This window comes from Natrix helvetica, assembly GCF_964273705.1.
Source record: "Natrix helvetica genome assembly, chromosome: 4".
NCBI lineage: Eukaryota > Metazoa > Chordata > Lepidosauria > Squamata > Natricidae > Natrix > Natrix helvetica.
The window spans coordinates 128,802,711-128,824,632 of NC_138550.1; the positions used below are offsets into that span (position 1 = coordinate 128,802,711).

The 21,922-nt window shown below is 38.1% G+C and overlaps 1 protein-coding gene across 1 annotated transcript in view; it reads left to right on the plus strand.

Moving 5' to 3' along the window:
* The window catches only part of XKR4 (XK related 4), a 100,720-nt gene that overhangs the window by 58,718 nt on the left and 20,080 nt on the right, over positions 1 to 21,922 (plus strand). Inside the window, exon 2 of the mRNA XM_081950548.1 lies at positions 11,614 to 11,813. Within this exon, the coding sequence (XP_081806674.1) occupies positions 11,614 to 11,813 (200 nt within the window). The remainder of the gene's footprint in view (positions 1 to 11,613; positions 11,814 to 21,922) is intronic.

Sequence of the window (21,922 nt, forward strand, 5' to 3'; positions counted from 1 at the left end):
CTGTTGTAAATATTACTCTGCTAATTCAATAAGAAATGCTACTGCATGAATTCTTAATGCAGAACACAACTAAAAGTGATTTTAGCAATTTTCTTTCCAAGTTAATTCAAAATGTATATCCAAATGTTCCTCTTATTTTTTCCCCAAGCACTAGGGAGGATTATATTCAAAACCAGACACTTTTGCTCTGTGTGTGTGTGTGTGTGTGTGTGTGTGTGTGTTTGCTTGCTTCTGGTCTCCAGAGTCAGAAGGGCCGGTTGAGACCCCCAGAGATCATCTAGTCCCACCCCAGACAGCGCCTCCCCGCCCCACATTCCCCAGCCCCACCTCCTCTGGGAAGGCTCCAGTGGGGGGGGAATGCAGAGCCCCTGCAGAGAGCCCCTGCTGCTCTCCCTCACCCTTCACTCTTACTCCCTCCCTCTCTTCGCAGGCCGAGCGGCCGCAGCGTTACTGGGATGGTGATCATGGATGTGCTGTCACCCCGGGGAGGGGAGGTCTGGCCGCTAGCAAAGGGCTTCCACTGAGGCACCCCATGCAGGCAAAATAGCGAGTGAGCGAAGGAGGATCAGGCAGGGCACCGAGGCCCCTTCGCCTCCCACTTTGTCTTGATGAGGTCGCTGCAGCTGCGGGCGGACGGAGGTAGCCGGAGTGGTGGGGAAGCCCGGGGGGTGGGCGAGCGGGTGAGCAATGGAGGATCAGGCAGCTCTCTCGCTCACTCGCCCGCCCCACTGGGCTTCCCCACCATTCTGGCTACCTCCGTCCGTCCGCAGCTGCAGCGACCTCATCAAGACAAAGTGGGAGCGAAGGGAGGCGAAATTGCCTCCCTTTGATCACTCGCTCCCCCTGCCTGTCCGCACTATGCTAGCCCTGCTCTCACTGATTGGCTGGCTCACCAATCGTCCCGCCCACCTCTAAGAGCCCTATCTATAGAACGCCAAGCAGAAAAAAAGTTAACTGGGTTTAGATAGGGCTCTTAGAGGCGGGCGGGGCGATTGGTGAGCCAGCCAATCAGTGAGTGGGCAGGGCTAGCATAGTGCAGATGGGCGGGGGAAGCGAGTGATCGAGCAGCTTCTGGATGGGCGGGGGTGAGTGAGCAAACTTGTTCTGAATAGCTCGCTAAAGGAGGCCACCTCCAGCACTCCTTTGCCGCCTCCCTTGCCTCTTACCGTCCCCTGCTGCCCCCCTGGCGTCTTACTGCCCCCCTAAGCCGCCTCACCGTCCCCCAGGGGGCGGTAGCGCCCACTTTGGGAACCACTGTGCTAGACTGAGGCAACATAAAATTGTAATCAAATAATTAAACTAAAGCAGCAAAGTTCTTAAGCAAAATTCCTAAATAAACCTTCTTGAACGTAAGTCCATCTTTTGTGACATTAAGGCATGTCTTACCATAGAATTATCAGACATATTGGGAAGACTAACATGCTTACTGGTGTAACTTTTACTAATATTTATTGGATTGGCTTTGTACATTTGAAAAACATTACAATGATAGTTTTTATATATTTTTATCATGCCTTTATTACTTTTATAAATAACACAAGATGGTGAATGTACCGACTACTCTTTCATTCTTGTGTCACAGACCTTTGAAGAGACTTGGGCTAAGGATTTGTGACTGGCTCAAAGTCACCCTGCCAGCTTTCATTGCTTAAGGTGGGACTAAAGCTCATAGTTTCTAACTTGGTGTCTTAATCACTAGACCAAATTGCTAGACCAGTGGTTCTCAATCATATTTCAGCACATACCCCCTTTAAATACCTTTTGGGACTATGGACCACCAAGACTTAACTCAAGATTTAAATCATAACACTTCTTCAAGCCTTTGCAGACCCCTTGTGACAATATGCCCTCCCAATGGTCGGTGGATGACAGGTTAAGAACCACTGGCCTAGACCAGGGGTCAGCAACCTTAAACACCCAAAAGAGCCACAAAGATCCTAACCAGAAGACCCCCATTCAATTTTGGAGCCAACGGGAAGTCCGGTTCCCCCATCATAGAGTCTCCTCCTAGTGCAGCATCCTTTTTCTTCTGCCAACCAAAAGTCTGGTTCCTCCACAAGTCTCCTCCTAGTGCGTCGTCCTTTTTCCTCTATCTGCCCTAACTGAAAGCCCTATCAATTGAGGAGCCGACCGGCGACAGGGAGCGGCAGCAGAGGGATGAAAGAGCCACATGTGGCTCCAGAGCCGCGAGTTGCTGAAACCTGGCCTAGACTATTTCCAAAGGGCCCTATAAAAAGCTAAAGTAGTGGTTATTGCAAATTAATTGCAAATGTTTGGGAAGACTGTTGTACAGGGGCGGCGCCTAGGAGTAGAGCCTTCTCTGTGGCGGGCCCAGCCCTGTGGAATGACCTCCCTCCAGATATTAGGACTACCTCTGACCTCCGCTCCTTCCGTGTAAAGCTCAAGACCCACCTATTTCAAGTAGCTGGCCTGGCTTAACTATAGTCTGAACATATCGCTCCTGACGGGTTTTTATTTTTGTAATTTTATTTAATTTATTTAGGGGATTTTAATATTGTGATTTTAACTGTTTCCATCCATTTGTCCACCTCCTCTTTGTATACATCTTTGTATACGTCTTTGTATATGTCTATATTAAATGTATGTTTGTCTATACTTGTATTTTTATGTTTTTATTGTACGCCGCCCCGAGTCCTTCGGGAGAGGGTGCGGCTAAGAAATAAATATTATTATTATTATCTTCTGAATAAACATGTATTTGATTTAGTAAATCATTTGATTTATTGTTAACGTTATACTTTCTTGTCTTATTTATAAATAAATTGGTGAACATTATCTTTTTAGAAAGTAGGTTAAATTAAGCTAAAATATAATACTAACAATTAAAAACTACACAAATTCAGGTGGCCAAATACTGCCCTGTAAGTTAAATTTAAGGCCAGATCTCTCTGCCATATAGTTCTTAAAATGCAAGTCTTTCTCAAGGGGGAGAAGGAGATATTTGCTTGTAAATCCAGACTTTTAAGAGCTAAGTACTAAACCCTCTGCCTAGCAGACAAATCTTTCACTAAATAGTACTCAGACGTGTTTGAACGTTCTCTTAATAGGAACAGTCCCCTGAGTGAACGCAATAAATGTAAATTCCCTAGAAGGAGGATTTGCTGTTCAACAACCCACTCATCTGAACTTGTTAGGTGGGATTCTTTTAAACTAGTCTGCTACGGAAGATGCATATTTTATACAAGCCTTGATGTGAAATAGTCTCTGGAACCATACTGTTCTTCATGACAGAAGGTATAATATGAATTATTAAAAATAAACAAACACATGTAGGCTGATTATATAGATGATCACAGTGATTCTCAATCTCCAGGTAATTTCCTGCTTGGATTACTGACTCCTATTATTCTCTGAGGAAAGTATAAATACACAGAACCCTAGGCTACTGGATTTTACTTCCTTTTATTATAATATTCATTCATGCAATATTTATCCATTTTCCCCAGACTTGATTACTTTTATGGAAAAGTGAAATAAAGTAGAAAGATATAAGAAAAGGTTTGTTGGATTAATTTTTAGAAGATACTACAAAGCATTTGAAAGGGACTCTACTGTGTACTGGCCAATTCTTTGCCTTGCCATGTCTCTTTTCTCTTCTTTATTTGATTTTTCTTTATAGGTCAGTTTTGTCTTGTTGGTATTCAGTAAGCCTTCATGGTGTATTAGCTTCGTTGCATCTTCTTACTGACCAGATATTCTTCCAATGGCCTTTTTCTTCTTCACCCATCTGATGTACTTGCAATATTTCAGGCTCCTTTTTTTAAAAAAAAACAAAGTTTTATTGGTTTTTTAATATTTTACAAAGGGAAGAGGTAAGGGAAAGGTTACAAATTTTGGCAGTTGCGAAATGCGGTAGGTGCACCCCCCCTCCAAACTCATAGTATACATTTACATAAAATTCAATGTTAGGTAGTAACATGTGGTCAGTGTGGTAAATTCAATTAGTAATTTCGAACAGTTTATATCAAGTGACTTTTCTTACTCATTTTTGTGATCTGAGCTTTCTTGATGTCGCCCCATCTCCCCCCGCTGGCAGAGCTCCGGCCCCTCCCGTGTCTTGTTTGCCTATTAGAGAATCTTCTGGTTTTTCTAGGAGTACTTTGTTTTTCTCCATAAAGGCCTGTGCCTCTATGGATGTATTAATTCTAACTCTTGTCTCCTCCCAGAATATTAACATACCTTCAGGCATCAACCATCTAAACCACACCCCCTTCTGGTATAATTTATTCGCCAATTGCGAATAATTTTTTCTTTTTTCCCTCACTTTCTTGGGGATCTGTTTCAGAATGGTTATCTCCTTATCTTTGTATGTCAAAGCTTGCCCCCTTTGTGCACTCAGAATTTCATCTCTTGTGCTTTTCCTAAGAAATTTAATGTGTACCTCCCTGGGAACATTGTGTGTTCTAGCATAAGCTGAGTTCACTCTGTAAGCCAGGTCTATTTCCCACCCCATCTGTTGTTTCTCCTTCTGGATATACTCAGCCAAAATGCTTGTCATGATGTCCCTTATGTTTTCATCATCTGTCTCCATCACATTTTGGAATCTAAGATAAAAAGACATTCTCTCAAACTCCATTTTCATTTGTTGGGTATCAAGTTCTTTGTTTCCCTTCTGCACCCCCTCTATCCCCTCCCTCATCTCAGGCGCCCCACCCTCCAAAAGATCTAGTCTCTGTGAGTTCTTGTTAATTTTGTCCTGGTTCTCTTTAATTTCTTCTTTCATCTCCTTCAATTGTCTCTTTATTTCCTCTTGTCCCTGTAGAAGTTGCTGGAACATTTGATGAAACTCCAGCTCCGTAGATTTAGGTTGCATTAAGGCTGTTATCGTCGATTGTGTACTAGGACTGGAGTTTGCAGATGTCGGGGCAGAGGCAGCAAAGCCTGGCTTTCCAGGAGGTGGCTTTTTGGTGGCATTGTTTAAAAAATAAAGAGTCCAGTCAGTATAGAGAGTGATCAGTCAGGAAGGCAGAACAGCCAGGAGAGTCCAGGAGACAGAGGGTCCAAACCGAAGAGAATTTTTTCTAATCACCCTAGCAGAAGAGCAAAAGTTTTTCATTCCAGGGGGTTCAAAAGCAATCAGTCAACAAGAGATTTGTCTGAGTAGCACGGAGACAAAGACCGGAAGCCTGAAGTTTTGAAGGTGGAGTCAGATTTCACATTTCATGAAGACAATGGAAGTGTGCCATCTTGCCCTGCCAGCTTCGGGTTTAGAGGCAACAAATAAAGTTTTCAAAATTCAAAATTCCCAAAGTTTTCAGATCATCATTGTGTCATAAGTTTGAATCCAAAAATCCACTTAGTAGGGGCGTGACATCATTGGTTGGCTCTCCCCCTCCTCCTTCCCTTGGGGCTAAGAGCACAGTTGTTTCCAGCCGCCTGTCCGAGGGGGGGGGAAATCCCCCTCCCTCCAGCCGCGCCTCTCCAATTCAAGCCGAAAGATAAAGTCCACACAGCTGACAAGTTTTAAAGTTTATAGTGGGAATGGGGGAAGTTTACACCTCACCGCACCGCCGCTGCATCCTTCAGCTTTCTTATCTCCGATCAGCCTCACAGCGAAGACGCCAGAGCGTCTCCCCTTCGTGCTCCTCGGTGCCTGGAGCGAAGCGGGAGCCCCCCGCCGGCCGCCGCCAATCCAGGGGTCCCCCCGCCACGCCGCTCCTCCGGCAGAACGCCTCTGCGGGGCATCCTGTGCCCCCCCAAGGGGTGGGGAGCCCACCGGGGATGCGCGGGGCGAGCAGTCCCTGCCCGTCGCCATCAGCCGCCGGAACCAGAAGTCGCAATATTTCAGGCTCCTTGATAAGTAGTCTATCAACATCACTACATGAATGAAGGACATGATTCATTTCATTATTTTTGTGATCTTCCTATTCAGGTCTTTTCGTTCAGTTTAAGTCCAGTCCACTATTCCAGCTGTATATCTAATACTGAAATTGCCCATTCATTGCTATTTCTTCCACTGAGTTTGGCCTTGATGTATTCACTTCTAATTTTCTTCTTGACTTCAAGTGTACTTGATGTTGTCAGCGTAAAGAATGCCTAGATATTTGTAGGGATTGTCTTCATTTAGACCAGGGATGTCAAACTTGATTTCATTGAGGGCTGTATCAGGATTATATTTGACCTTGGAGGACTGGGGTGGGCGTGGCCAGGGTGGGAATTGGCCAGCTCGGCGTTACTTGTGTTGGGGGTGCTTGTAGTGGCCCGAGAGATCTGCCAGAGAAAATGGGCTCTTGAGCTCCTTTTTCTGCTGCGACGGCCTCCTGCAATCCTTTGCCAGCAAAAACAGAGCTTGGGAGGGCTGCCCGTGGCCCTCCTGAGCTCAGTTTTCACTGGCAGAGACATCGCAGGCCAGGCCAGAGCACGCTCAACGGGCCAAATTGAAGCATCCTGTGGGCCAGATGTGGCCCCCGGGCCTTGAGTTGGACACCCCTGATCTAGACCCTCAATGTTATTTCCATAGGGCTCTTTTCACTATTTTTCCTCTGGTCATGAGGGTGGCACATTTGTCTAATTCAAACTCTGTTGCAATATTTTGGGTGCATACGTGGGCAGTGTTGAGCTGTGATTCTATTTCAAATGTGTTTTTCCATACAGCATCAGATCATGCATGTAAAGGAGGTGGGATAGCCTTGAAGATGTTTTTTATGTTTGATAACCATGGCCTGACTTGTTTAGTATTGTTTGCAGAGAAATCATTGTAATGAAAAACAGCAGTGATAGTAGTGAATTTCCTAGAAAACTTCCACTCTTCTTAGTTATTCTACTCCCCCAGTCTATCACTACTGACCAGCAACCATGTCCTCCATTGTGTTTTTGATCTTTGCACAAAGCTGATGTTTCTACTGATTCCTGTTATTTCTAGGCACTTGATTATCCAATCATGTAACAGGGAGTTGAATGTGTTCTTGCAATCAACCCAAGTACATTCAAGCTAGTTTTCTTTCTCTTGCAATTTGCCACAATCATCTTTTCAATTAGGAACTGATCTTTTGTTCCTCTATTAATATTATCTTGATTGTACATGCTTAAACAACATCTCAGCTACCAATGAAATATGCTTTTTTAAAATTTTGCTTAGGATTCCATATGGTAAATTAAGCATCAAAGATATCCATTTTTCTTAGATAAAAAAACTCAAGGAATAACAGAACAGAATTGGAAATGACCTTGGAGGTCTTCTAGTCAACCCCCTGCAGGAAACCTTATACCATTTCAAACAAACCCATAGTATTTGGTTTAAAAATTCATAGGTCAATTTATCCCTGGATAGCTTACACATTAGTATATATGGTAATTTAGTTAGACATTTTGCTGTTTGCTTTCTAGATGTTCAAATGTTATATTATTCTTGTGTCAGAATATATTCCGTGCCCAATTTATTTTAAAAATCATCAAACTCCAACATATTTGAAAAAACTGAGCTTTAAAATTGCAACTTTATAATAAAATCAATTTAGATGAAACTTTACAGTAGTAAACTTGATATGCTCATGAAAGTTGGGTATCTAATAAAAATATTTTTATGGATACCCATGTTTGGAACAAAATGTTACATATCCCTAATAGGAAAACAAACTAATGTTCATGAGAAAACTAATGTTCCCCCACACTTTTGTACATGGAAAAGAAATAGTTCCATAAATGTTTGTATAAACAATAACTTCTGTTGAGCTAAAAATATAGTGATTTTTTCTGGTAACTAGGCAACAAGAAAAAAGTCACTTACCTGAATTGCAGTTTGTTTTATATTATTTCTAAATCCTAACTATACAGATTTTTATTCTCTGTTCTTCAAAGATGGCACAAAGAGTGCCTGTTTATTGTTTAGCTAAATTGCTTAATGTATTATTTGATAGAGAAAGTAAATCAGACAATCTCTCCTTTATCTGTAATCATTAGCCTTAGTCATTAGCTTTTTATCCCTTATCTGTTTATAAATATATGAATATAATATAGCGAATGGCATACTTAGGTAACTTGCATACGTATCAGAATGTCGAAGGCATGAAATCAGCATTTTATTCTTTTATGCCAAGCAATTCAAATATTGCTCCTCTCTTATTTATCTTCATAGAATATATATTTTATTCTTATGTGCTGCTTATTTTACACTTAACTAAAAGACAAAGTAGATTTTTTGCCTTTGATATATATAATTTGATATGAAAATGGAGCAACTAAAGGAAAATGGTAAGATACCTGATATATTCAATTGACTTCTAATGTTTTCATCTCATTCCCATCGATTACTTTTCTTTCCCTTACCCACTTTTGTAATATTCCCAGAAAATCATTCAGATGAAAGTTGTGAATCTTGATCTGAAAAGTGGGTCATGTTTCATCTTCTAGAGCAGCGATGGGCGAACCTTTTTTGGCTTGCATGCCAAAAGGGGGGGAGCTCAGGGGGGCCATGCGTGGGCATGCCGTACCCATAGTGCAATGCACAACTCCCCCAGTGTGCATGCACGCATGAGAGGTGCTCTCCCCCCCATTTTTCCATGCTTTTTTCACCCTCCCCAGACTCCAGAGGCTTTATAGGAGCCTGGGGAGGGCGAAAACAGCCTCCGAAGGCAAAAAATGACCCTACAAGCAAACCGGAAATCACTTCCAGTTTGCTCCTAAGGTTGTTTTAAGCCTTCCAGAGGCTTCGGGGACTTTCAGGAGGCTTCCCTGAAGCCTCCGGAGGACTAAACGACCCTACGAGCATACCGGCAGTGACTTCTGGTTTGCTTGTAGGGTCCTTTTTGGTCCTCCAGAGGCTTCAGGGAAGCCTCCTGAAGGTCTCTGAAGCCTCCGGAGGGCTTAAACTGACCCTACAAGCAAACCAGAAGTCCGTTCCCAAACTTCCAGTTTGCCCATAGTGCCGTTTTTTTGCGGTACACAGGCTTCAGGGAAGCTCCTGAAGCATCTGGAGGGCCTTCGGAGGGAGCGGGGGACCTCATGTGCCCTGACAAATGGCTCCATGTGCCACCTGTGGCACGCGTGCCATAGGTTCGCCATCCCGGTTCTAGAGAAATTTCAAACTTTTTCAGGCAGCAGAACTTGCCAGCTGTAGAATTTTTAAAAAGCAAAATTCTGAAATCTCTGATCAAAGCTCGAATTGTAGAAAATAGGTTCATTTAAAGTGGGGTGGGATTGTACCTCTTTTTCACGCAATGCCACAAAACTTCAAAGATTCCTCAAGGCAGAGTTTGAATAACCCCCAATCTAATATAGTCTGTATTTCAGACTTGACTGGTGATAGAAATGCTCTTTGTATATAGGAATGATTAAGGCTGCAGTCTTATGCTTGCTTATAAAACCACTCAATACTGTACAAGTTACAATATTAATTCAAAGTCTGTCAATCCTCACCAAATTGGAAGATTTTCAACATGCCCCTAGAACTTGCTGTGTGAAACTGCTAAAGAAATAGTAATGGTAGTAATTTTATTAGCCATTTGGAATTGGAGTGACAATTACTTCCATCATTTAGTAGGGCTTTTAAAATTGAATTTATTTAGTTACCTATCTGTAATTCTGAATGGCGTTCTTACTTGAAATCATGAATCTTTTCTGAAAAATTCTCCAAAGTTATATACATAAGATCACAGAGTTGAAAGGCATCATTTAGGTAAAGTCAATCCCCTGCTCAATGCAGAAACCCAAATTATGGTATAGCACCTCAGATATATGGCTATCTAGGCTCTGCTAAAATAAGTGCAGTGATCAGCTGTATCCACTGTCAAACTGTTCTTTTTTTCCCCTAAGTTTAAATTAAATTAAATGTTTCCTTTAAAAACCTTTTAAAATGTTCATTTGGGAATTCCACATTATTTGATGTTACATCATTTGGCTACAAATCAAATCATGCCATCCAGAGTCACCTTGTAGGGGAGATGAGCAGCATAAAAAATTAATAAATAAAAATAAATAGCCAACCAGTTCTGACTTATTGCTTCTGAGAGGTCATTGCTGCTCTCTGAGCTTGGTTGTTTTCTTGCAGATGTTTCATTACTCAAACTGGGAAATATCATCAGTGTTAGTGAGGAATGGGGTTTGCTCCCTATTTTATGTTCTAGTGCAGTGGTTCTCAACCTGTGGGTTGGGACCCCTTTGGGGGTCGAACAACCCTTTCACAGGGGTCGCCTAAGACCATTAGAAAATACATATTTTCGAAAAAATACGGAAAACATAAAATAATTTTATGGTTGAGGGTCACACGAGGAACTGTATTAAAGGGTTGCGGCATTGGGAAGGTTGAGACCCACTGTTCTAGTGGTTTCCTCTATCAGTGTTGGTGGGAGTTGTCTTGGTGATTTCTTGGTTGGCCTGTTTAGGCATATCTTGATTGGGGTATTGTTTGCTTCTTGATTGTTGTGTCTAATGTTAACGTTGGTGTTAATCTCTGTTCATCTGGGTATTGCTAGTTCATGAGAACATACTTGGGCCTTTTTGTTCTCTTTTTGACTAGTTAATACTTGATTGGTTTCTTTTGCACAATATGCTGTTTGTATCATTATTTCTTTAGATGACCAATTTGTCAGACTGTTCAGGCTTCCAAGAATTTTCTAGTCTTGCCATGGTTAGAAGGGTCAGAATTTCCAAGTTGAAACTATGTTTAAGTCTGTTCATGTGTTGTGAAATTAAGTAGGCATGACTACTAATTGGTTTCATGGATGTGTTCTGCTAGTCTTCCACCTGTTTGTCCTGTCTTAATTCCAGTGTAATTCTTACACAGTATGTTGTAGATAACTCCTGGTTTTTTTTCTTCTACAGTTGCTGTGTCTTTTGATTTACTTAGAATGTTTTAGAGGGCTTTAATTGGTATGTGTGGTATGTTGATGCCATGTGCTTGCAATAGTCTGTTGGTTGTTTCTGAAATGTTTTAGATGTGTGGCAGTGTTATCCTTTTCACAGCTTGTGTTGGTTGTCCTTTATTGAGTTCAGTGGTCAGGCACTTTTTGATGAAATTGCATGGATGATATCCATTGTGTTGTAAGATTTGTATAGATTATTTCTTTCCTCTTTCGGATATTCAGAGTTGCTGAACTGTATTTGCACTCGTCTAAATAGTGTTCTTCTACAGCTTCTTTTGTGGAATGGTGGGTTGTTACTTTGCTAGTGCAGCTCTTGGTTGGGGTGGGTGACTTTTCGATAAACTTGTGTTTCTAGTTTGCTATTGCAGTCTCTGCTGATAAGGATCTTCAAGAAGGTTAATGTATTGTTTTCTACTTCCCTTGATAGCACTGCAGTGACTAACACTGTTTAATTGCACATTTGTTTAATCAATCCATTGGTTTGACTTTTTATCTACTTCAGTGCTCAGTGCTTCATTCTGGACATTCACAAAGATTGGTTGGGAACAAAAAAGTCAAGGCCACAACTATGTGATGGAAGTCATGCCCTTTTTTCACATGGATCATGTAAAAAAAGAGGCAGGGCTACCATCTCAACTATGTATATAACAATAGATGTAGTTAATGTGTTCTGTTTAATAAATATATTTTAATCAGTTCTATTTAATATATCTCTAGAAATGTAGAGTATTAAACTTAATAATATTTACACTATATTACAATTTTAGCCTTATTCTTAAACTTTTTTTTCCAGATATTTCCATACTATATATTTGGGCATTCGGAGTAGACAGAGTGCAGAGAATGACAGGTGGCGTTTTTATTGGAAAATGGTCTATGAGTATGCAGATGTGAGTATGCTGCATTTGCTTGCTACATTTCTGGAAAGTGCCCCACAATTGGTCCTCCAACTCTGCATTGTTGTACAGACGCGCACCCTTCAGGCCCTTCAAGGTAAGGATTTCCCTGTTACTTTTTTCTATATTTTTATCTATGCCTATAAAAACCTGGATTAGCTTCACAGTTTAATTTCACGGGCAATAACATTGCTTCATCAGATTGCAATCAAATTAAAGATCTTTAGAATACTTTTCAGAGATAAAGTTACAGAGACTGGATAAAGACTGGACATAATATATATGAGTTTAACATATTTACAGATCTAACTATCTTCTGGACAAACTCTAAAACATAAATGAGCCATCTATAGTCATAAGACATCTGCAACCCCATAAATTTTTGGAAGAGCAAAGTTGGCATATCAACTTTCTCTCCCTCTCTCTCTCTCTCTCTCTCTGCCTTCCTCCCTCCCTTTTTCTCTATAGATATAGAGACATAGATAAACAGAGTTCTGAAAATAGAGTTCTCAAAACAATCCCTGCTAATACCATTACTCAAACAAATGAACTGGTATACACTACAACTACTGTATTCAATGATAAGTATTCTAAATTAATTAAATATTTCAAACCCCAAGTCCTTCCTTTTCAAGGAGGCGGGTATGTAAAATATGTATTCATCTCTTAACTCCTCAAAATCCAAACAACTACGATCTAGGATAATGGCACAAACTGTCAAGTTGGAATTTGAACAGACATCATAGCCATGCAGCAACAATAAACATCAAGCAAATAGCAGTAATACAAAAACTTTGTAATTCAGCCATGTATATGTATCAACTGATTTTATTCAATTTGATAAGAGGAAGGATTTATAATCAATTTTTGGGAAAATCAGCTTTTTGATAAAGTGATGATTTTTTTCCCTTCCAAGTTACTCTTTGAATGATAATGTTTCTTTAGAAAAGCAAGCCAACTGTTCACAGAGGCTCCATTTGCATTTTTATGTACATAATACCCAGGAACATTCTAATACATGTGCATAAGTTGAAAGAAGACATTCCACCCACCACCTATTTGCATAGAATAGTGTTTGAAATCAGACTTGACATTTGAAATGTTCTGATTTTAAGAAATGTATCTTGAGAGGGAGGCCTTTGATTAGAATAAGTAGACAATTTTACATGTGTGAATATCTGTTTGTGTATAAGTTTGTATTCTATTGCTAAATCTTGCCTTTAATGATTAATCTGATAATGTCAATGATTTTTATATATATATAATACTTTGCATGCACATTAGAAAGCATAAATAAATGAAGTACTCTTAAATCATATATTCTGCTGATGGATCAATTAAGAAATAGAAATTCATTCTAGCATTTTAGAATGCTTTAGCAGACATCATACAATGAAAAAAAAATTGTAGTCATGATACTTCTATCAAAGGAAAATTCAGTTTCTTTGTTTTAATGTGTTATATTATTTTGTACCTTGTTACCTTTAAAATCTGTGTTATATTTTTACAAATGGATATAATTAAATATATGCGGGTGCCACAAAATATACCTTTGTAAATAAAAGATTGAAGTGTGAGATACACTATATTGCCAAAAGTATTCGCTCACCTGCCTTTACTCGCATATGAACTTACTGTAAGTGACATCCCATTCCCAATCCATAGGGTTCAATATGACGTCAGTCCACCCTTGCAGCTATAACAGCTTCAACTCTTCTGGGAAGGCTGTCCACAGGTTCAGGAGTTTGTTTATAGGAACTTTTGACCATTCTTCCAGAAGCACATTTGTGAGGTCACACACTGATGTTGGACAAGTTTATGTGGCCTACCACTTCGTGGCTGAGTTGCTGACATTCCCAAACACTTCCACATTCTTATAATACAGCTGACAGTTGACTGTGGAATATTTAGGAGCGAGGAAATTTCATGACTGGATTTGTTGCACAGGTGGCATCCTATCACAGTTCCACCTTGGAATTCACTGAGCTCCTGAGAGCGACCCATTCTTTCACAAATGTTTGTAAAAACAGTCTGCATGCCTAGGTACTTGATTTTATACACCTGTGGCCATGGAAGTGATTGGAATACCTGATTCTGATTATTTGGATGGGCGAGCGAATACTTTTGGCAATATAGTGTATATATCAGTTACTGATTTTTACTATTTTAAAAACCAAATTACTTTTAAGTATTGATCTCTTTGTTTGTTATTGTGCCATGCTATGTTGGAACACTTTCATTTTTTCTAAATCATAGAATTTATGCAATGGGGCTCAGGATACTATCTGTTAATTTACTACCAGAATGGTCCTCTGAAAACAAGATGGGACCAAATTTGGATTGGAGAACAAAACAAAGTTTGAGTTTGAAAAATGGCTAGATCAGCTCAAGGGCTCCAGAAAAAGAAATAACCAGGAAAAAATTTCCCAGTGCATCTCTATGGAGGAATAGTTGGATAGTTGTCCAGAAAGTTGCTCGCTGTTCCATCACAAGCGCCCTCACTCCCAACTACATGACCCAGACTAGGAGCTCAGCATTTGCAGCTACCCTGCACTTCCCTGTGCATGTATACACCCAAACACATTCAGATGCTCCAAGAGAGGAAAGCAAAAGCACACCTAAAGGTATTATATCCATGTATCAGCTGGTTAGATTCTCATAGACACACAAACAACAGATGTGCAAACAGCCTGATTAGTTTATGGTGAGAAAGTACATGCAAATCAAGATGCAACATGTTACATAGTTATAAAGAAGAACATTCAGATGTTTCTATCATAGGAATCCAATGTGAACTGTAATGATCAAATTGTAATGAAATGTACATTAAAATGCCACAACACAAACCCTGGCCTTCCCTATTTCTGCCCTGATATTGTACACAAATATTTGAATCTCATGGTTTAAGTCTGATGTCACAACACACACATTTCATTTGTCACCTGTTCCATGACTCTTAAGGTTGATAAAGGGATTGAAAAGTATTCCAAAAAAACTAGCTGCATACTTTGCATATTTTCCATACTTGAAAAGATTGAAAAGTATTCCAAAAAAACTAGCTGCATACTCTGCATATTTTCCATACTTTGTCTTCTGTTCAATTGTGTCCAATTCTTTAAGACTGCCTGGACAAGTCCCTGCAGTTTTATTAACAAGATTTTTTTAAAGGAATGGTTTGCCATTGCTTCCCTTCTGGGGCTCAAAGGGAGTGACTTGCTTAAGTCCATTACATCATACTAGCTACACTTATTCTATTTCATTTTGGCAAAGGTGGGTAGAAGAATTATGTCATGTCTATTGACATTTTTTCCAAGTTTTTAATCTCAATTTTAGACATGAACTACCCTACCTGCAGATTTGCAATAAATGGTAAACAAATCTTACACAGATGATTTTCTATAGATAATAATGAAGTAACTCTTTTCTTCTCTATTAATTATCAAATTAAAACTTATATTTTTATTACACTCCAATAATCAAAAATAATAGTTAAAATTGGACAGATACCACATTACTGGATGGCAAAGAGTAAATTGTGGAGAGGAACATCTTTGTCAAAAGCTTTTGATGGTTGCCCCCCAAAAACTGGGAGTTGCAGAATTGATGCAAATAAATCTTTGAAGCCAAAGATCATTCTTCTCCTGATAGTTCACCGTAATGATCCTTGACTATATCTGATTGGTGTCTGCATAACCAGTATCTCCCCTACTGACTTACATAGGATGGAGAACTCCTAGTAATAAAGAACTACAGGGCTGCTAAACTCTTGGTTTCACTTTCTTTCCTCATCAACCAACCTGGGCATGGTAATAGTCCACTATTTTGATAGTCTCTTGCTCCCCTTAGATGCAGATAAACCTTCTTTTTTCCTACACACTCACAACTCAAGAAGTTGCTTTGGATTGCATACTATGTTTCTACCATATCAAATCAATTTTAATGGATGAAAATGTTTACATTTCCTCAGAACAATAGATTAGATTAACATGCAGTGGAACTTCTCTTGTTAGAAGATCAAGCTGTCTAAATCCGTTTTGGATAATTCACAACTGCATATCATTTAACTTAGCATAGTAACTATTGTTAACAGATTACTTAAAATTTTAGAAACATACTCAAGGGTTGCTAGCATTGTTTAATGCTTTAGGCATTGAAGTAAGACAGAGGAAACTCACATACGAGCCCCTGTTAAGCCACAGAAACTCATTGATAGTCAATCACTATCTCTCAAGAGTTCTTTTGTGGGAGGAAAAATAATGCAATAAATGTGACCCTGAACGCACAAAAAACAAATAGGATGCAAAGGTAACAAATTAAGTTGGTAAAGATGAATAATATTATCCTGACATATGAATGCATAAATTGAAGAAAAAAGAATATACATTCACATTTCTAGGGAAGTTAAGCAATAGGCATTTTTAAACTAACTTTTAACTGACAAGTGTTGTGATTTTGTTTTATCCTTTAGAAAGGACAATCTTTTACTCAAAAATAGAACATAATGACAATTCACTGAAGATCTTCAGATAATATAATATTTAAGAGGCTGAAACACTATAGAACTGTATAAATGAAGCTTAATTTTTCACAGCTGTGCCCTGTTGCAGCAGATTTTATTTTTAAATACCAAAGCAATGCCTTCTCATTTTCTTTTTTTTCTAAACGGTCTCAGAAGAAAAGGCCAATTGCTATGTCAATTGTTCAATGATCACTGCACATCCTTGTTTTCAGAGTATTGTGGCATTAGAATTATTATTCAGCAACTTGTTTTCTTCTGTTGAGAAGACTAGTCATCAAAAAGATATTCTGTGTCAGAGCCCCAGAATCTAATTTATCTTACATAAACACATTTATGAAACAATGAATATCAGTTAGATCCTTTACAATGAAGAGAACACTATCATGTTAGATTTTACTAGGCAGAATAAAGCATACAATTCAACATTCAAGTAGTCCTTTCTCCATTCAGATCTATCTGAAGATGCAATGAAAAGCCAATCTCATTCAAGCCTTAATTTTTTTGAAATAATTTCTAAAATCAAACAGGAATGAGATTGATCGAAGTCACCTTTTTTATACAGTAAATTTCTAAGTATTTAGTGCTTTCTCAAACCATGTTGTCTGGTGAGATCTCAAAGATATGGTTTTCTTGAATACTGCCATCTACAAAGGATTGAGTAGATAAGGTTGACCCTTCCCTATGATAGCATCCCTTTTTCAGGAAACCTGCCCTGACTATCCAAATCTTACCCATATTATTACACTTCTGGACTATAAATACATGGTTCTTTAGAAGAATATTTGGGTGTATATTATGCTTTTGAAGATCTTTTCTTTCGTTGTTGAAGTTCATTGTCTTTTTAATTTAATGTACTATTTATTTGTGAATATAAGTTTCTCACAGCCTTTGGAATTGAGTGACATATACATATATTTAGTGCAGTAGATAACATCTATGTATAATACTAAATATCTTTCTCATTAAATAGTGCGTTTTTCTATATGTCATTTGAATTGCCACAAGTGCAATCCATTGAATTTAGCCATTACAGGAAATTCATTACCCCTAGGGATCTCTTGTTCAGTTTCTACTTAAAAACATTCAACAAAGGACACTCTTATTTATTTATTTATTTATTTATTTATTTATTTATTTATTTATTATTTATTTATTTATTTATTTATTTATTTATTTATTTATTTATTTATTTATTTATTTAACACATTTATATGGTGACTAAATTCACATACATTGACTCTATCATCTCCTTCCATAGTGTTTTCATTGTGAGGAAACATTTCCTAATATTCAGCCAAAATCTCTTTCCTCTGAAAGAATTCTGCAATTTTGCTTCATTTCCATGATAGCTATTCAAATATTAGAAGACTTCTATCATTTCTGTCCACTATCTTTCATTCTGTAAGCTGAAAATATTCAGTACCTCCAACTATCTCTCAAAAGTTTCTTTTACATAGTCCTTTTTTCTTGGTTGCTCTCCTTTTTGACATACTCCAATTTGTAAATATCCATCCTAAAATGTGACACCAGAGCTTAGGCAATATTCTAGGTGTCGTCTGCTCAATCATAACACAAAGGAATAATGAATCTTGATCTTGACATAATGTGAATGATTCGGTTTAACATTGCCCTTGGCTTTTCTGCAGCTGCATTATACTGTTTGCTCACGTTCATTTTATGATCAAGAGTCTCAGATAATTTTTTCACTAATCTGCATTCATGCCTATTATTTCTACTATCCACATGCAGGATATTGTATTTGTCCCTTTTGAAATTTATCTTGGTTTTTTTTTACCATTTTTCTGGCTTATGTTAATATTTTCCTCTAAAGTTTTTGATAGAATAACTAACTTTTGGGTCATCTGAAATTTGGTTAATCGTATTGTATACCTCATGGAACAGCACAGAGGGTAACAGAATTTCACAGTACGCCACAGTGCGCCAGATAAAATTTCATATAGCTTAATGTTGAGTGATGTACATTTACTGGGAATGGCAGAGTGCTTTGTATCCATCTAATGGCAGCATAGGCCAATCCATAATTTGTCATGTTCTCTAATAGAATCCCATGGAATAATTTGTTGAATGCTTTGCTGAACTTAAGGCACCATTGTCATCATTTTTCCATAGCAAGGTCAATTGGTCATTCTATGCAAAAGATCAAATTGGTTTGACATGATTTTTTTCTACATAAGCCCATACTGGCTCCTGCCACTCTTTTACACCCATACTTACTATTTACTAATCTGCTTCAGAGTTTTGCATGGTATTGAAATCAAGCTCATCATCTGCAATAACTTGATCTTCTTGTTCCCCTTATTGACTATAGGAATAACATTTATTATTCTCCCAAGTTCTGGCATTATGCCCATTCTACTTGATTTCTCAAAGATTACAAAAAGAGGCTCCAAGAAAATAACCATAAGTTATTTCACAATTCTTGGATGCTGGCCCGGAGTCTTATTACATGATAGGCAGATAATACATGATACCTGATTTCCTAAATTTGGATACCACTTCTTTGTTTTTTTCAGTGTTTGAAGCTTAGGTTCATCCAAACACAATCTCCTGTGAGAGAGAAGACCAAAGCAAAGTAGGAATTAACAATCTCTGCCTTCTTCCCAAAATAATGTTATCATCTTAAAATCCACTCCTACCAGTTGGCTCATATTTTCCTTCCTTTAGCCCTTCTTTTTCTCTTCATCTAGCCAAAGAAACTCTTTTTATTACTGTTGGTCTTCCTTGAAAGCCTAAGTTGGCCTAAGTAGATTGCCTTGTCTCTTCTGCATATGAAGCACTCAACAATGCAAAGAGGATTCATTGGATACATTGGTTTTTCAATCAATGTCTAAGTAGTTAATCTACTCTATTACTACTTTTGTCTCTTTCCCAAATATCTTGTAATGCCCAAGAATGCATTATCCAAATCTTAGGATAACCTTATCAATTTATAGAACATCTTCACAATAATATTTTGTTATTTCCCCTTTCTTATGTTTATATCCAAATATTCTTGACTTCATACTTAGATTTTTGGATTTCCATACTAGTGTATCCTTTGTTCACATAGTATTCCTTTTATGTTGTCAATGGAATAATTTTTGTTTTTCAATTGCAACATTCATTAGTTTTATCCCAATATACTAGTAATTTTTGCTAAATCACAGTTGATATCCTGCATTCAGTCTTGTCCTTTCTCGAGTTTTTCCCCATAGTCTATGCATTTGTACAAAGAGATTGAATTCTTGGATTATATAATATGATCTATCTTTCCTGTATTTACATGCCCATGGTTGGATGTCTCTACATTCTGTACACCTCTTCTCATCCTATTTTTTTATATTTGGTGCCATTTTCTACATTCTTTTCTTCCTTCCGCAAAAGGTTCAGAATCACCTGAACATATTTTTCCAGTTGTCATGAGAGGCGGCCAATCTCTTGCCAGCAGTCCCTCATCTTGGATCTTCGCCTAGAGTTGATAGGTGTTCTCTTATTTATTTATTTATTTTGGCCTATTTTGACTTGTATTCCTAGCAGTACGATACTACTATTGATAGATCGAAGTGTTCTTTTCTTTTGTATAAAGATAGATGCAAAAATGAATTAAGCAGTTCAACTTTCTTCCTTCTACCCATCAACTCTTTGCCACCCCATTAGTGAATTAATCATTTCCCTGGCCTTTTTGCTTGCTTTTTATATGTTGAAAGAAACTTTTTAAAATTATTTTTGGTATTTGTTGCATCCAAACTGCTTCGTTGACACTATCTGTGTAGTCTGTTGTTCAATGCCATTATATTATTATTATTATTATTATTATTATTATTATTATTATTATTACTACTACTACTACTACTACTACTACTACTACTACTACTACTACTACTACTACTTCCTATAGTGCAGCTTTCAACAGGAAGGAGAGAAATGTACATGTTCTAAATGTTCTACAGATACTGTAAGTGCTTTCACTCCCGCCCTATCACTCCTGCCCAATTCTTTATAGTCCCTTGCAGTATCTTCCGGCTATGTCTATCATTTATTTCCACATGGATGAACAGAAAGGGATATCTGGCTTAAACTATCTTCGGAATCTATCTCCATCACATTATAAAGTGTGTTCTCCAGAAAGGCTTCTCTAGAAAGGCTTCTCTTGAAAGGCTGTCTGGATGATAGATTACTATTTGAATTCCTCTCAGGGGTTCTCTAATCAGCATCACCCATCACCGCTTCTTCAATGCAAAGGCAGGAATCCTTTCCTTTCCTTTCCAGAAAGATTCTTTGAAGTGGAATCTTCTTCCTTGGTCACTGGGGTCTGTACCAGATGCTTTTTTATCCAGAGATCCATAAACATCTTCAAACCATTGTCTTCAAGATGCTGCTTTATTCCTTGACGCCCTGGGAAGCCTGTTCCAAAAGACGATTAGGAAATATTCGTAAGGGTGGTAAGTTAGAACTGGTTTTCTCATTTAATAACTGATTTTAGAGGTTGTTTGGCTTAAAATATACATACATTTCTTAATGCCACGTCTCTCCCTCTATTAATGAGATCCACCTTCAAAAACATTATGTCTTCTGGGACGGTATGTATTGCCAACAATAGAGTATATATTAAATGACGTGCCAGTACAAAGGAACCATCTAGTTTTCTTAGATTTAATTTTCAGGTAACATAGACCTGATAAAAGGGGGTTCCAGTTATATATTAAGGGAATCAGTGCAGCTTTGTTTCAGATTCAAAGACCAATATATTGAGAAATTGAAGATTCCTTCAATGCAGTACAAAAGCAGAAAAAGTACTCAGCTGTGAGCAGATGTTGAGTCCTAATGTGATTAAATTGTGTAGCTAATATCTGTAATTTTTGCTGCCCAAGGAATGTGCATGGAAAACAAATATAATAAACTGCCTAACTCTTCTCTTTCAAATAGCAGAGCTATCCAAACCTTGTTTACAATATGTATGACTTTAACAACTTTCTCCCTTGAATTGGAGCTGGAAGCCAACTGGTAGCCATAAAAGCCTCCTTAATTTACATGAGCAAATTTTGCCAACTGTTGGTTATCGCATACTGGATCTGAGGAAGCTTCCAAGTGGTTTTCAAGAACAGCCCTACCGTATATAGAGCAAACTGCAGTAGTTGATACACAAGATAATAATAATAATAATAAGACATAAGATTGATAACGTTCAAGATAAGCCTCTTTAAGTTACATTCAGATTCAGATTCCAAATCTTTTAGTTACCAATGTTACTATCCTTTTTTTCCTGTTCTGTAAGAAACAATTTTGTTTTCCATTTACATTCTATTTTTATTTTTTTAAAGTGATTTGTCTCTGCAACAAAGATCCAACAGAACAAAGGAAAGAGCTTGGTCCTTTCTTTGAAAATGCGGTTTTAATTTTATTTTCACTAGGATTGTGCACCATAATAAAGGCTAGGGAGAAAATGTCAATAAAGATTTTTGAGCCTTATGCAGCCATATTCTTTACATCTCTGTGCACCTGCTGAAGAAAATGTCTTTAACAGAGTGGCATTGCTTCAGATGACTATTATGTAAGTGAATGGAGAAAAATCTTTATTGGCTCTCCATTCATTGGCTCCAGATGGAAGTTCAGAGGACATATAATGGAAAGAACTGAACTGATATCAAAACATTTGTTAGCTTAAAAATCTAAGAAATGACAGCCAG